The sequence below is a fragment of the Pezoporus occidentalis genome, unplaced genomic scaffold, assembly GCF_034315485.1.
Source record: "Pezoporus occidentalis ecotype Australia unplaced genomic scaffold, CSIRO_AGI_Poc_V1 ctg354, whole genome shotgun sequence".
Taxonomy (NCBI): Eukaryota; Metazoa; Chordata; class Aves; order Psittaciformes; family Psittacidae; genus Pezoporus; species Pezoporus occidentalis.
Window position 1 is genome coordinate 100,570 of NW_026915527.1, and position 16,778 is coordinate 117,347.

Below are 16,778 nucleotides of genomic sequence, written 5' to 3' on the forward strand. Positions count from 1 at the left end.
GAGAGGCAAGGAGGAACCCAGAAGAGACTGCAGACACTACTTCTGTAGCGACCTTTCTAGTTATCAGCCTATCCAATAAGTTACCCATTACTTTTTTTCTGGTGCATTTATATACACTATTTTTAACAGCTGCCCTTCCTTCTGGCCTTCAGGTATCAGAGAGTGGTAAGAACACTGAAGATGACCAGAGCAAGAATTCACAAGCAAAGACCGCAAAAAGCCATTATATGGAAATGCACCGTGGTGACAGGGGAAAGCCCTCACGTTACCAGAGTCACAGCAAGTGACAGAATGGTAAGTGAGAAACAGCTGCTCACAAACAACAGATAGGTACATGCAAATTAGTACATGAAAACAGTGATTCGGAGCAAATTTGCTTTCCCTTGATACTTCCAGAAATTACCTGCTTGACTGGAGGATGCTAGACTAAGTCCCGTCCCGCCCTCCACTGGAAGCCAAGACACCTTCAATGACTGCTTTAGACAGATACTCCTACTGCGATATAAAAAGCAATCTTTTTTGTAATCACATCCTCCAAAACCTGTAACACTGTGTTTTGCTAAAGCCTTGTACATAAATCACAGTACATTTAACAGCTTCCATGATCAATATTTAGCAAAACTCCAAGAAGTGGCCATCAGCTGCCTCAGAGTACCTCATCTGCTTGTCTTCCTCTATCTAATTTCAGTAAAATCTTTATTTGTGACTTCTTTACCTTCATTACCTTACTTAACTTTTCTGGAAGTCTCTGTTCATACATTTGTTTACATATTGCCACACCCCTTCTTCTCTCATCTGTTTGCTTCTGGTTCTTCCTACCTGACTAAAACACCAATAAAAGGTGGCGAGTAGTGTTTCGTTACATCACCTGACAGTTAAAGTTGCACCTTCACCTATACTGTTATCTTGTAACCAACACTGAAAGGTGTATTTGAAGTGACCGAATCAAGTGTTTAAAGGAAAAACAAAACAAAAAAAAAATCATCACATTTCTACACTCCTCTCTAAAATCAAGGGCTAGAAACCTGCTACTTAAAAAAAAACAGAAAGTGGAGATTCTTACACAGTCAAACTTTAGGAACAAGGTCTTTCTTCCCATCATGAGACTCACAGTAAGCACCACTGAACAAAAAAAAAACCTTCTGTCAGCAGCCACCAAGAGTATTCCTATGAGGAAGGGAGAAAGAAAAGAGAAGAAACCTACACACAATGTGGCTTTCTATAGATCTCCAATTACTTAAGCCCATGGCTTCATGGCCTTCCTTGCAAAACTATTTACTAATCCTAGTCACTAAAAAGATATTTTTTACTAACAAATGTAAGTACGATAAGTTTTGAAAAGTAGGGCAACACCACAAAGCTTATTATTCACTAGCCAGCTATAGAGTAAACCAATGGTTTGTTAAAAAATATCTTAAAGACTGAACATACTCAAGAATGGATAAATGGAAACTCACAAAGGACTCTAAAGAAAACAAATTCAGCAAAGCTAAGTCATCAGAAACTGAAGCTCTAAACATGCTGCCCTGCAAAATTGACACACCATTTCCAAGTAAAACGCACGTCATTACCATATTGGTCCTTGATATTTCTAAGTTAATTTACTGATGTATACAACTTAAACTAATTGTTCTGTTTTGATAACATTTTCTCACACTTTGCAGTTCTTCCTTGTGGGAAAATAAAAAAAAAATAACTCAAAATGATCAGGCTGCTAAACAAAATAGTTCAAGTTTTTTGTTGTTTGTGAGTTTTTTTTTTTCTTCTTGGGCTTCAAATCTTGACCTATTCCTTCACCTGAACAGTGGAACTTCACTTCTTACCACTCACTGCTCCTACAATGCGGGTTTTGTTTTTTTTTTTTGGGGGGGGGGGGGGGGAAGTTGTTTGTCTGTTTTAAAAAAATATTTTGCTTGTACCCCCTGCAGGAATCCTGGTGACAGGAGAGTTTGAATGCCACTGTCAGATTCTGAACTGAATCATTATCATCAACTACTACAAATTGGTGTCTAGGCTTAAATAAGAGAATCCACCTATGCTTGAAGTTCCAGAATGAGGAATGAGCTATTTCAGTCCTCCTTCCTTTCTCACTTTTTTTGCTTTAGTTGCTAATAGATCAACTCAAGGATCAAAAATTATTCTCCCTTGTAATCTTTTCCTATAAAATCTCTTTCAGATTTCATTCTGATCCTCTTCTGCCTACTTCTACTCACTCAGGATATTTAGCTGTGTAACACCTTGCTTTATTCAACATAGCTCTCACTAGCCACTATGAAAAAGTAGGGAGCAAACCAACCCAACTTCATCTGAGAACCGTAGAGAAGTTTACTCTAGTGGACTATGACATTTGAGCACATGGCTGTACAAACTCAGTTTTGCTTTTTCTAGTATGAGATTTTGAAAGGTATTCTCTCCTTGGGAGCTTTGAAGCTGCTTATCTCTGATCATGAACAGGAAAGGGACAAATTAGCAATTTATGTCATTTCTACAGGGATCTTCCAATTTGTCCATAAAATACAACTATCAAGACAGTGCAAAACTAGAAGATAGTTTGAAGTATGTTTCATGGTGGACTGCAGGTCCTGCACAGTGTCTCCCCTCATTCTAAGTGAGCCCAGCAGTGCTAATATAGGTTCTTATTTGCAAGAGAGCAATTTATGAAATCAATTACATACAGGGTCTTGACTGAAAAAAAGAAACAGTAACTGTGGGATAATAAAACTGATCAGGAAATAAGTGCACTTCCTGATAAGCCTGTGAGGTCTGTCTTGAACAAGGAGTAATGCTACACAATATAACAATCAAGCGAAGACACGAGCAATGCTCCTTTCTGCCACTTTGTTTTCAGCAAAGTGAGACAGTGGGCACCTGGTACTCATAAGTGTGGACAAAGGGAGTGAAAAGAAGGAAGAGAAGTGCCTCATAGCGTACATGTGGAGTTTCACCTTTAAGAGTGCCATGGAAGGCACCGTGTTAGCAGACAGCATGAGAAATATAACCTCAGATTTAAGTTATCCTAAAAATCACATGGAGTTGGGAAGGGGGGCAAGAAGTAGCCACAAAAGTTCACCCACTGCAGCTCTAGAGTATTTGATTTCTAAGAAATGACCTCATGAACAATGACAAAGCATATAAACAGACTCAAGCCAAACTATCTCTTATTGAGAAGTAGCTGTAACTATACATTTACATTGCCTAATTTGAATAAATAAATAAATTCACCTCCTTGCTTTCAGCAGCAAAGACCCTGGCAATACACTAACGCAAGGACGATATACAGCTAGTTTATTTCAGCTTAGGAAAGCAACAATCTGGCATCCTAATTGCTCTCATCCATATAAGGCTTTCCATAGGAGCCTTCTTGGTAGGATAATTAATATAACATTTCAAATTTGGATCAACTGCTGAGGTGAGTAGCTCGAGGGAGGACGCCTTCAACACCGGAGCCGGGGGGGGGGGTAAGATCAGCGTCCAGGAGCCTCAACTCGGAGCGACGGGAGCCACCGAGGGAGCCTCGAGTCCTCGACAGGAGCTGCCCCGGAGCCGGCAGCTCAGCTGACGAGAGCGAGCAGCTGACTCACACGGGGCGGGGCCTGAAGCAGCGGCGGTTAAAAACCTGCCCCAGGGAGCGCGAGGGACGAGGGTAGCTGTCGCGGGCAGGCGGGCGGGATGGTGAGCACTCGTCCTGTGAGCAGGGCCCGGTCCGGGAGCTCTGCTCTGGCTGCCCCGGCGGTGGCAGCGTAGGCACCCAGAGAGAGCCGGTGAGAGGGGAGGCTGCAGGGCAGAGCTCGGGGTGCAGAGAGGAGAGTGCCTGCACTGGTCTGGTGAGGGGAGGGCGCACAATGGGCAGGGCTGCACTCGGTGCTCCCTGGTGGAGGCCCTCCTGCAGCAGGGGCTGAGCTGCGGGATGCTGTTAATAGGCTGCGAGATGTCAGGGAAGCTGAGAGGAAGCAGGAATACTTGCTCCAGGTCCAAACTGTGCAGGGGCCTCGAGCTTCCCCTCTACCTCATGAAGGAAAGTTGGAGGCCGTTAACCCGGGAAGCTGGGAACTAGTGACAAAAAAAAAAAAACAACAACAAAAAAAAGAAGGAAAAGGACAACCAAAAGCGAGGGGCTTCCCCCTAAATCCCCTGTCCCCACGCAGAACCGCTTTGCTGTCCTGCAGGGGGCTAATGAGGAAACGCACTCGAGCCAGAAACAGCCGGCTGGTGCACTGCTAAAGAAGATCTCTACTGGTGCTGCCAGGAAAAAGTGTCAGGTCGTAGTAGTAGGGGACTCTACACTGAAAGGGACAGAAGCACTCGTCTGCCGGCCAGATCCCGTCCCAGGGGAGGTGTGTTGCCTACCGGCGGCACGGATCACGGATGTGGCAGAGAGGCTGCCTGCTCTAGTAAGTCCCACGGACTATTACCCACTCCTGGTGATACATGTGGGTGCTACGGATATAGACAGTAGTAGCCTGGGGAACATAAAGAAGGACTACAGAGCCCTGGGGGAGGTGGTTAGGGGCTCTGGAGCTCAGGTGGTCTTTTCATCAATTCTCCAGGGTACAGGGGAGGACCTAAAAAAAGCTAGGAGGATTGGCCAGGTTAATAACTGGTTAAAAGGGTGGTGTCATAGTCAGGGGTTTGGGTTCCTTGAACACGGGACACAAGCTTGTAGGCCAGGTCTAGTGGGGGCTGGTGGAGCTGGTCTGATAAAGAAGGGAAAGAGCAGTTTTGGTAGGAGGCTTCCCAGACTGGTCAAGAAGGCTTTAAACTAGATGTGCTGGGGGAGGGGGGCATCATTCCATCCCAACACACCCAGTCAGTTGCCAGCACCTACAATAAATGCTCAGAGCAATGTAGAGATATCCCAGCCGCTCCAGCCAATGAGCCGGCCTCGGAGCTCAGCTCAGATGCCTCTCTACAAATGCCTGTATCATGGGGAACAAAGAAGAGGAATTAGAGATGTGTGCATGTCTACGGGGGTATGATATAATAGGCATCACAGAAACATGGTGGGATGGCTCCTATGACTGGAGTGTTGGAATGGAAGGTTACAGGCTCTTTAGGAAAGAGGCCTGGCAGGCGGGGAGGGGGAGTTGCCCTTTATGTTAGGGGTAGGCTGGAGAGTATGGAACTCTGTCTGGGGACAGGTGAGCAGTCCACAGAGAGCTTGTGGGTCAGGGTTAAAGGGAATATAGCTATGGGAGACATTACTCTGGGGATCTGTTACAGACTGCCTGATCAAGGAGAACCTGCGGATGAAGCACTCCAGAGACAGATAGGAAAAGCCTCACGCTCGCAGGCCCTTGTTCTCATGGGTGACTTCAACCACCCTGACATCTGTTGGAAGGACGGTACAGCCCGGCACAAGCAACCCAGGAGGTTCCTCGATTGTGTGGAAGACAACTTCCTTCTGCAAGTAATAGAGGAGCCGACAAGGAGAGGTGCCATGCTTGACCTCGTGCTCACCAACAGGGAAGGGCTCGTTGGAAATGTGACGCTCCAGGGCAGCCTTGGATGCAGCAATCATGAGATGCTCGAATTTGAGATCCTCAGGACAGTGAGAAGAGCTTGCAGCAAGCTCACTGCCCTGGACTTCAAGAGAGCAGACTTTGGCCTCTTCAGGAACCTGCTTAGGAAGGTTCCATGGGATACAGCCCTAGAGGGCAGAGGGGCCCAAGACTGTTGGTCGATATTCAAAGATCACCTGCTACAAGCTCAGGAGTGTTGCATCCTGACCAGAAGGAAGTGCAGCAGGAGGGCCAGGAGACCTCCTTGGATGGATAAGGAGCTCCTGAGGAAAATTCAAAGGAAAAAAGGGGCTTATAATAGGTGGAAGCAAGGACAGGTGGCATGGGAAGAGTACAGGGATGTTGTCCAAGAAGCTAGGGACCAGGTTAGGAAAGCTAAGGCCCAGTTAGAATTAAACTTGGCTAGGGGTATTAAGGATAAAAGGAAGGGATTCTACAGGTACATAGCAAATAAAAAACAGACTAGGGAGAATGTAGGCCCCCACAGGAAGCTCTCGGGAGAACTGGCTACATGGGGTTTGGAGAAGGCTGAGGTTCTGAATGACTTCTTTGCCTCAGTCTTCACTGGCAAAGGCTTTGACCAAACCACCCAAGTCTTGGAAGACAGATGCAGGGACTGTGGGAATGAAGACCTTGCGCCCACTGTAGGAGAGGAACTGGTTCAAGACCATCTTAAAACTCTGAACGTGCACAAGTCCATGGGTCCTGATGAAATCCATCCGCGGGTCCTGAAGGAGCTGGCAAATGAAGTTGAGAAGCCGCTGGCCATCATATTTGAGAAATCATGGCAGTCAGGTGAAGTTCCCGATGACTGGAAAAAAGGGAAATATAACCCCTATTTTCAAGAACAGGAAAATGGATGACCCGGGGAATTACAGACCAGTCAGTCTCACCTCTGTGCCTGGCAAAATCTTGGAGCAGATTCTCCTGGAAGGCATGCTAAGGCACATGAAAAACAACAAGGTGCTTGGTGACAGCCAGCATGGCTTCACTAAGGGGAAATCCTGCCTGACCAATTTGGTGGCCTTCTATGATGGGGCTACAGAACTGATGGACAGGGGTAGAGCAGTTGACATCATCTACCTGGACTTGCGCAAAGCATTCAACACTGTCCCACATGACATCCTTGTCTCTAAACTGGAGAGACATCAATCTGATGGATGGACCACTCAGTGGAGAACTGGCTGGATGGCCGCACACAAAGAGTTGTGGTCAATGGCTCAATGTCCAGCTGCAGACCAGCAACAAGTGGTGTCCCTCAGGGATCGGTGTTGGGACCGGTCTTGTTTGACATCTTTGTCGCTGACATGGACAGTGGGATTGAGTGCACCCTCAGCAAGTTTGTCGATGACACCAAGCTGTGTGGTTCGGTTGATACACTGGAGGGAAGGAATGCCCTCCAGAGGGACCTTGACACGCTTGTGAGGTGGGCTGATGCCAACCTCATGAAGTTTAACCATGCCAAGTGCAAGGTCCTACACCTGGGTCGGAGCAATCCCAGGCACAGCTACAGGTTGGGCAGAGAAGAGATTCAGAGCAGCCCTGCAGAGAAGGACTTGGGGGTGTTGGTTGATGAGAAAATGAACATGAGCAGGCAGCGTGCGCTTGCAGCCCAGAAAGCCAACCGTATCCTGGGCTGCATCAAAAGGAGCGTGACCAGCAGGTCAAAGAAGGTGATCCTGCCCCTCTACTCTGCTCTTGTGAGACCTCACCTGGAGTATTGTGTGCAGTTCTGGTGTCCTCAACATAAAAGGGACATGGAACTGTTGGAGCAAGTCCAGAGAAGGGCCACGAGGATGATCAGGGGACTGGAGCACCTCCCGTATGAAGACGGGCTGAGGAAGTTGGGGCTGTTCAGCCTGGAGAAGAGAAGGCTGTGTGGAGACCTCATAGCAGCCTTCCAATATCCGAAGGGGGCCTATAGGGATGCTGGAGAGGGACTCTTCATTAGGGACTGTAGTGATAGGACAAGGGGTAATGGGTTCAAACTTAAACAGGGGAAGTTTAGACTGGATATAAGAAGGAAATTCTTTCCTGTTAGGGTGGTGAGGCACTGGAATAGGTTGCCCAGGGAGGTTGTGAATGCTCCATCCCTGGCAGTGTTCAAGACCAGGTTGGACAAGGCCTTGGGTGATATGATTTAGCATAAGGTGTCCCTGCCCATGGCAGGGGGGTTGGAACTAGATGATCTTAAGGTCCTTTCCAACCCTAACAATTCTATGATTCTAAATCCCAGGATTTCTGATTTCAACACCAGTCAATGTCCAGGTCTTTCTGAACTAAAGGTCACTTGAGAGTTATACACACAACCTACACTACCAATTATCAGACTAAAATATGTATTTTAAATTAAAACCAGCTTAAACATATTAGTAAATAAAAAAAATAAAGAACTAAAAAAAAAAAAAAATAAAAAGGAAAAAAAACACCCAAGCTGCAGCTAGAAACTATTTGTTTAAAGCATTACAGATTTTATTTGAAGTGATGACGCTATTTTTTAGGACTGCTAATAGTCTATAGGTAGTAGTGCTGTGTAAGTGCTGAACACATGACTTTGTACCCAAACAGGATTCAGGAATTCATTTTTAAGTCCAACAAGGAAAACTGATGTGGGAAGATTCAGTGACTCATACAAGCCGACATTTTTCTAGAGATTTGCAGTGCCTAGAAAGAACAAGTATGGCTACACATCCCAATAGGTGCCATACACAATTTGGAGAGAATAAAAAGTCTCTCCAAAAGGTAGGTGAATGTATATAGTATATGTTTCCACACTTACCCCAAAATCATAGCAGAATCATAGAATTATTTAGGTTGGAAGAGACCTTTATGAGCACTGGGTACAACCATTATCCTAGCACTGCCCAAGTCCACCACTAAGCCATGTCCCTAGGTGCCCGATTTTACACATCTCTTAAATACCTCCAGGGATGGAAACTCCACCCCTTCCCTGGGCAGACTTTTCCAATGCTTCACAACCCTTTCTGTGAAGAAATTTTTCTTAATACCTAAGCTGAACTTCCCTTGGAACAATTGGAGGCTATTTCTTCTCATCCTATGGCTTGCTACTTGAGACAAACACCACCTCACTGCAAGCTCCTTTCAGGTAGATGTAGGGAGTGATAAGGACTCTCCTGAACCTCCTTTTCTGCAGGCTAAACAACCCCAATTCCCTCAGCTGCTCCTCGTACAACTTGTGCTCTAGGCCCTTCACCTTCTTTTAATCCACCCAATGTTCACTTACAGAACTCATGTATTTTACTGAGTGATTAAAACATGGATGAAGATTGAAGTAAACCAGAGCAAGAAAATTCAACAAAAATGTCATTCTGTGTAACTTACCTCCCATTAACTGTAGTATACTTGATCACATCTCCTGGCAGGACCACTGATAGTTCAATATCTTTATCAATTACATTCTCTTTCTGTTCCATGATGAAGTTGGCTGGTTCTGTGTTATCAAATGGAGAAACGGCAATGGGTTTTGTTTCAGATGGAGGAGGCGGTGCTTTAGATTTTCTTCTGAAACAAATGGATAAAAATTAAAAGTCAAGTATGTATTTATACATATGATTCCATACTGGCAAACTAACAAGACTCAGAACAGGAATGATACACACTTAATTTTCACTTGGACTGTGCAAGCTATATGTGCAAAGACGGGATGAGTCAATATTAAACATGATCAGTGATGACAGAAGTTACAACAGGATAATGTATCCATCATACAAAACATAAAACAAACCCCAACCCAATAAACATCAAGCCCAAAACAAAAAAAAAAACGGTTTTTAATACATATTTAAAAAGTATAAACTAAAAAATTAGTTACTTGTTTTCCTCCCTTGGATTTTGCAAAGGACCCTATTTGTGCATTCTCCAAACAGATTTACTGGATTAGTACAAACTGAAATAACTGTACCATTCAGGATGAAGCCAAATAGCACTGACAGTACATTTAATAGAGAGGACAGATAGCCAAAAGGAATAATAACACTTTTCTTCCCCCAATTTTTCTTTTTATTATTAAACTCATTCCAACACACCCTACCAACTTTAATCTATTTACTTCATTATGGTAATAACGTAGCAGTATAACCAGTCCTACTGTGTTGTAATATTTCTTGGCACTTCAGTCACAATATGCTTTTATATTTTCCTTTCACCCAAGCCAATTTCCTATTTCAATTTTCTCGCTATCCTTTGCCATCTTGGTGAGAAGCCAGGGTACACTTGAATGCAAAGAGTCATCAATAAGGAAGTTTCACTTATTTCTATTAAAAAAAATAAACCAAAGTGGTATAAATGGAAAACTCTCTACATCTCTTAATATATTTATGCTTAAGTAAATTCTGAAGGCAGAACTCTCATGTCCTACATAGCACAACATCCCCTTCTATTCAAATAACTTTTCACCGATACTGTCACAAGGAAGAAACAGTATTTCAGAATTTCACCATAAGAAACAAAACACCCTGTGGAGATGTATTACCTCATGAGTGCTTCTTAATCCTTTATAAATATTCTTTTCAAAAGCTTGGATAGAGCCACATTCACAGAAAGCTAAAATATATCTCAAACATAATACACAAAGGTTCCAAAAATATGCTTGCAATTTAAATTCTGGAGCTGTAACAAAGTTCATTTTAAATTTAACAGAAGAAATTAAGTTCTATAATTGTCCTGCAAAATTAAAACAAAAAGATCTAGTGTACAATTAGAAACACACATCTTTCTTGGGAAAACAAAGTTTAAAGTCACTCACAATGAAGGGGAAACAAGGTCCAGAGCCGCACTGCAAAAGACGGCTGTGTAATGAGACTTCACATGACCGATCTGTTGCTGAAAGTGCTTAGGGTTTTGAACTTAGGAACTCCATGCTGAATAATTAACTATTCACAGCCTCTCAGAGCTAATCAGGAGTGCTCGTAGACCTCCAAACACACCGAATGAGGATCCGCCATCAAAATTTATACCTCCTCTCTGCTAATGTTTTAAATTAGTTTTGGTGCACTCTGCATACAGTTCAAGACGTGTGGCATTAGCTGCAAATTTAACTGTAAGTCTCTACACCAGCTTGCCTAGGTTGTTTCTGGGTTATGTGAACATTGCAAAATGTATTAATCAAACTTCTTTTTACTCCTCCATGACTTGTTTGGAGGCTTTTTGCATGATCTTCAGCTTTCATGCATCTGCCAGAAAGAAATTATTGACCAGTATAGAGCATCAATACAGCTATTAAAAAAACCCCAACAAACAGAAACCTAAAAACTCCCCCAGCATTAATACCAAAACAGAATCCAAACCCAAAATGAAAAGGTACTGCTTATCCTCTTCTTTGCGCACTGTTACGTCTTTAAGTGACTTCTAATGACTGTTAAAAGATGTTTATTACAACTGATTTCAGAATTTAATCTTTGAAGAGTACATGCCACAGAAAGATTAGTTTGCAAATGCTAGTGGACTCTAGTTTCCATTAAGCACATGAATGCAATTGCATTGCGGGAACTCTGCTATCACAGCAATAAATGCACGGTCCACATAAGTAAAATGTGGCTGCATTTAACATCTACAGTGTCTAACTTACACTAGAAAGCTAAAACTGATAAGATACTCTTGACAAAACTTACGTGTAACAGCTAGATAGATGAAGTTCTTGTATTTATAAAGAGCACATACACACACCTACATGGGATCAGGCAGTCTAATGAGGTTGGCTGAATCCACACACACACCACTGCAGAGCCATGTACCCTACCCATCTCTAGCACATCTGCATGTTTGTGGTTAGTCATGCTTATGTTTCCTGCCCCATACAAAGGAGGTAAAATCTCCAAGTATACCATCTCAGAAGTTATGCCAAGTTTTCAGTAACCTCTTATTAAACTACAGGAATCCCAACACTTTCATTTTCTGTTTCCAGATGTCGTATCTTTTTCTTCATTTTTTCACCAATTCCCTCATCTCTCATTCTTAGCCCAAAGCACTTATATTTGCTCTTACAGCTTTTTCATTTCTTGAGTTTGTCTCTCCACCTTGTCACAGGAAAGGCTGCCTGACAAGTAACAGAAGCCCTGTGCTCCCAGTGCCCAAGATATGGTATCAGGCAGCAAGAGCAATTCATGTTACCATGATTACTTCTACAGGTGCAAATCAGAATCAGCAGGTGACAGGATGGTGGCAATACACTTGCAGGGATAGATTTAAACTACAAACCCTCCCTTCCTCTTTTGCACTAGGGTGCCTCCAAGAAGCTGACACAGGTGATTTCACTCACAAAGGCATCCTCCAGACACCATTTTGTTCAAACACCAAAAAGTAAAACCAGAATTATCTAAGTAGCTCCAAGTCTACACCATCATTTCAAACACTTATCCATCATAAAACAAAACCAACAGCCCTGTTCTTTGTTGCCTCTTCAGCTCTATGAGGTACCTAGCAAATCAGGAGAGCTGCTGGTTTTAAATTTGCTGAAAGACAGAGAGAGTGGTTAAGGTAGTTTCTTCTGAAAAAAAGAAAAGCCTTGATTTTTAGTATGACAACACACAACTATAACAGAATAAATTCCCAGTCACACAAAAATAACCCTTTAGAGATCAGATAAAAGGTGTTCTGTAAATAGTCTCACTCACAACACCTTTCATATTAAGATAGCTTCCAGATGTGCTAGGAACTAAGCAGACCTATTCTTATTTTCTAATATAAGCATTAGAAGGCGTTAAAACAACTAAAAAACCCATTCTTTTTATTTTCATGACTACTACAGGACTAAACGAAAGCTGTGGAAAGAATCAAAGTACAGCTTATTTATCTGTGACACAGAGGGAATTAAAAAGAGAAATTTTAACCAAGTAAGGCCACAAGTCATAACAAGAATTCCACTGAAAATTGTGTTTCAGTATCCTATGCAACACAGGTCCTCACTCCTTCCTTGTTTTAAGTCTCAGCCCCATCAACTAACCAACCTACACCAGACATTAAAACTGCCAGTGAGCTCACCTGAAGGGACATGCCCCCACTATTTACTACACGATAAACAATTCCAGTTGCCTGTTACGCTGCTGTATCTTGAGTGTCATTTTCTGCTTAACTAATTGCTTAAGACAAAACAGGAATGGGGGGAAACAAAACCAAACCAAACTTTCTTCTCTGATTCTTCCTAGCCCTGGAAAAGGCAGCCAAGAGGGATACCTGCAATAGTCTCACAGGGTTTCACAAACACAAGAACACAAGCTGGTGCAGCCTGGACAGTTTGTATTTCCCTTGTTACAGTGCACATGGGTCCCACTACTTACGCCAAGGCTTTCAGCTAGCCCTCATCCTGTAGGATTATATTCTTCCCAAGAGAACTGATTCATCTCCTTTAGACATTTAAATTTGTGAAGTCCCACCTGCAATTCCCACCAGTCTTTGTGACAGAAGACAGTTCCTGTAAAGACTATTAGAGAATTCTTTCAGCCAAATACAGATAGAAATCTTCATTTTCTTAGGAAAAACAATACATCTTTTAAAATTCAATGCAAGATCGTTATATGTGCTTCAGATCCCACTGCGACAAAGTGTCATTGCTGTATCTCAACATATTTTATGCTTGCAAAACCAAAGTAACAGTGTCAATAATCTGGATGTGTGGAAATAAATAAAGCCTCTATTTATTTGATTTTCATAAAATTCCCATTAGAAAGTTACAAGCAGTATATTTTTAACTAGTAGTAACTGGAGAAAAGCATTTTTAAGTAATGAGAAAAACTTGAACTGACGGTGACCTGGATATTGCAGTTATCACTAGCACTTCCTTTCGACAAGGATCACCCCCCCCCCCCCCCCCCCAAAAGGATATCTATTTGCTAAACTTGTGCACAACTAAAGGCTACAGCATAAAAAATTCCACCTCTTTGAATCCTGATCTCAAGGAGTATTAATGTTTCAAGCACTTAGCTTCCCATTTTGAACACAATTACACGAGACACTGTACAAAGACAGCCCGACAGCCTTCTCACTGAAATTACTTTGAATCTAACCTCCAACATTTGAATCATCTCTCAGTTTTCTACAGCAATCACCTAGGACAAGAAAGGTCATATTCAGTCATCTCTCAGGTACTAAAAAAGTTCATTAAACATAGCGCAATAAAAACCTTCTACTGCATAACAGATAAGACTTAAGTTTGTAATTGTACTTACAGTACCATGAAGAACACCAGTTTATACAAAGAGCAACTACACATTTTTTTTACATCAAGCTTTACAAAATTATATATGCCAAAAGTACAAGCAGCACTTAACTTTCACTCAAACTCAGAAAAGGATCTAGCTCTGCTAAGATCACAAGAGGGAAAAGGCCATTGCAATAAAGCTTCTAGAGCTTTTCTTGCCTTTGATGTCTCATCCCAAGTAAGTATTTTAAGACTTTCCTGATTATGACAATAATGCTGCTCCACTACTACACCATAGTAGTAGAAACCTTGGACATCATCTGTTCAACCAAGAAACAGCTGAACAAAAGTTCAGGCCTACATAAAATACCTTAACTTGTTTTGTTTACAGTGATACATCAGTTTTGGCCAACAGGTATATAAAATACTTAAGTCCCTTATTCTACCTATGAGCATTTCCAGCCCAATACTCATCCTTTATACTCACAGAATAAATTTGTCTTCTACACTAAGCAAAGATGACCTTTCCTCCTATTTATTCAGTTCCCTCTTTACGGATTATGGTTTCACAGCATTATTACTGCACATCTTCAAGATCAAGCATTACTTATTAATGATCAGATGAAGCACCTCTCCTATGACGAAAGGCTGAGTTGGGGTTGTTCAGCCTGGAGAAGACTCTGCAGACACCTTATTGTGGCCTTTCAGTTCTTAAAAGGAGGCTATAAGAAAAATGGGGAGAGACTTTTTAGTAGGGCCTGTTGCGATATGGCAAAGGGTAATGGTTTTAGACTAAAAGAGTTTAAACTAAAAGATTCAGACTAGATGTGAGGAAGAAATTTACAATGAGGGTGGTAAAATACTGGCACAGGTTGCCCAGAGAGGTGATGGATGCAACATCCCAGCAGAGAGTCAAGCCCAAGCTGGATGTGTTTTTGATAATTACATAATCAAATACATGAAAAAATGGAGTATTTTACTATAGTATCTATTGTCTATGGGCCAGTCTGAAAGGCTGGCTTCACCCATAATTATAGATATTTTTGTTTTCTTTCTTTTAGTGAAACTTTTATTGTTCTTAAACTGAATACTAAGAATAGCATTGACATTTCTATTCCACATGGATTATTTTGTCTTTTAGCCTGAGAAATGGAATGCATGGTTTTCCTGTTATAGTAACTACAGAGATGTTGTAAAGACACTGCATAACTCTGCGATAGAATGAAATTAAAATACTCAAGAAATATGACCATTACTCTTCCCACCCTTACCCCCAACACTGAGCAATGAAATAGGCTACATATGAGCACAGGACTTATTTTCTATGCATGTGAAGGCTTTTTTTCCTGTCTATATGATATGATACTTGGCATCTAGTCTCTTACAGGAAAAACAAATGAAAAGCTTTTTCCAGAGATTAGTGAAAATATAGAATTTAGCAATGAGTTACATGTAATAAGATATTTTCATTAGAGTTCATTAAAAAACTGTATTTAAAAACCTTACTCAGTAGCTCACATCCTAGAATGTATGAGTTTCTATTTTCCTGTGTGCTATTAACAAAGAATGGAAAATTCCTGAGTCCCTAAAGTATCTGTTCACCATTATGTGGAAACATTGCATAAAATCAGTTAAAGTCAACAGTGCGGTATTACATATAGCTACAGCAGCATATATGCGTGGTTACTGCAAGCACGTTATCTTAACATTTTAAAATTCCTGATGATGAGTCCACTTGCTAGTGCACCTTTAAAACAGTATTTATTTCATACCACAATACAACATTATTTTTCTCATTTTCAGAGAGACTTCTCTTTCACATTTTGACATCTTGAATTCATCCATTCCCATCCTGGCTTCTTCCAGCCTAAGTCTGAAGCTGACAGAAAAAGAACTGACTGGAACTCCTTCACTTTACACCGTCCAATTAATTGGAACTGTTCTCACCAAGCAAACAAAACAAAACAACACCCCCACACACACACTTTTGGCTTCAGAAAAGGCTATTTTCTTTATATGCTTCAAAAGATTCTCCCCCTTAATGACTGTTACACTCAGAAAATAGAAGTGAGAAGGTCACCTGTGACTATCTTCACTGCATCTTAACCACCTTTTACTGCTGTTTGCTGCACCTGACCATCTCCATACAGACACATTTCTAACAAGTTGCTTAATACAAATTCTAGATTTTTTTCAATCGCTTAAAGTTTCAGACCAAAAGGTCAAAAATTACTCTACAGTTGTAACGAAACACTCTCTGCACAGCTGTATTTTTATTGTGATTCAGCAACTGTATTTAATACTAAGTAATATCAGCAAAAGTACGTATTTGTAACATCAAGTAAGGCTAAGGAATCGCAAAATACTCCTGCCAGAGAGAATACAATCACTCTATACAACATAATTTACATTATGGTACACTCATTGGCAAATTACAGTTCACTGCTTAGGTCCTCCGATCAGGGCTTAGAATTCTCACCTTGAGGTAGGCATGAAGACACAAAAGTCAGGCAACCCCTGAAACTACCCTTAATGGAGTACAGGGTTTACAGCAGAAGCCCATGCAATGGATCATGTTAAGTGGCTGCTATTTGAGAATGTGCATCCTTCCTTCAGATAAAGTTAACTATACTGTCCTACAGGTAAAGCCTATATTGTGTTTGGATCTTAAACTGAGAGAATAAGACAAATGAACATCTAAACAGAGAAAAAGACTCTGATAAACTAGCCACAACAACCTGCAAGGAAATCAAAAGTCAAGCTTGAAATAAACGACAGACTAGAGAAACTAAGGAAACCAAACAAAGAAATGAAAATGCTGAAAATGTGAAGGAGAAAACAGAAACCACTTTTTCCTGGTCATTGTATATCTGCTGTAAAGACAATGGAACAGAAGAGTCCAGACGTCTCACCTCACACAAGAATCACAGAATGGCAGACATCAAAAGCATCACAACCACTCCCAGCTTTGACTCACCTTTTTATAATATGTGATACACAATCTTTAGACTCAGCATGAATCCTTACCTTTGCTTAAGATCTATGGCTGTATTTATACACCGTCAACTTCTTTGTTCCTCCCTCACATAAAACAGTCTCTAAGT

The 16,778-nt window shown here is 41.7% G+C and overlaps 1 protein-coding gene across 5 annotated transcripts in view; it reads right to left on the minus strand.

Moving 5' to 3' along the window:
* COBLL1 (cordon-bleu WH2 repeat protein like 1) overlaps positions 1-16,778 on the minus strand; it is an 87,943-nt gene that overhangs the window by 31,599 nt on the left and 39,566 nt on the right. For 4 of the 5 annotated variants that reach the window (XM_062630510.1, XM_062630508.1, XM_062630512.1 and 1 more), the window contains exon 2: positions 8,862-9,041. In XM_062630510.1, coding sequence (XP_062486494.1) covers positions 8,862-9,041 — 180 coding nt within the window. Of the gene's footprint in view, positions 1-8,861; positions 9,042-10,284; positions 10,433-16,778 lie in introns of those variants that run through there. The other variant, XM_062630511.1, reaches the window with a different exon arrangement.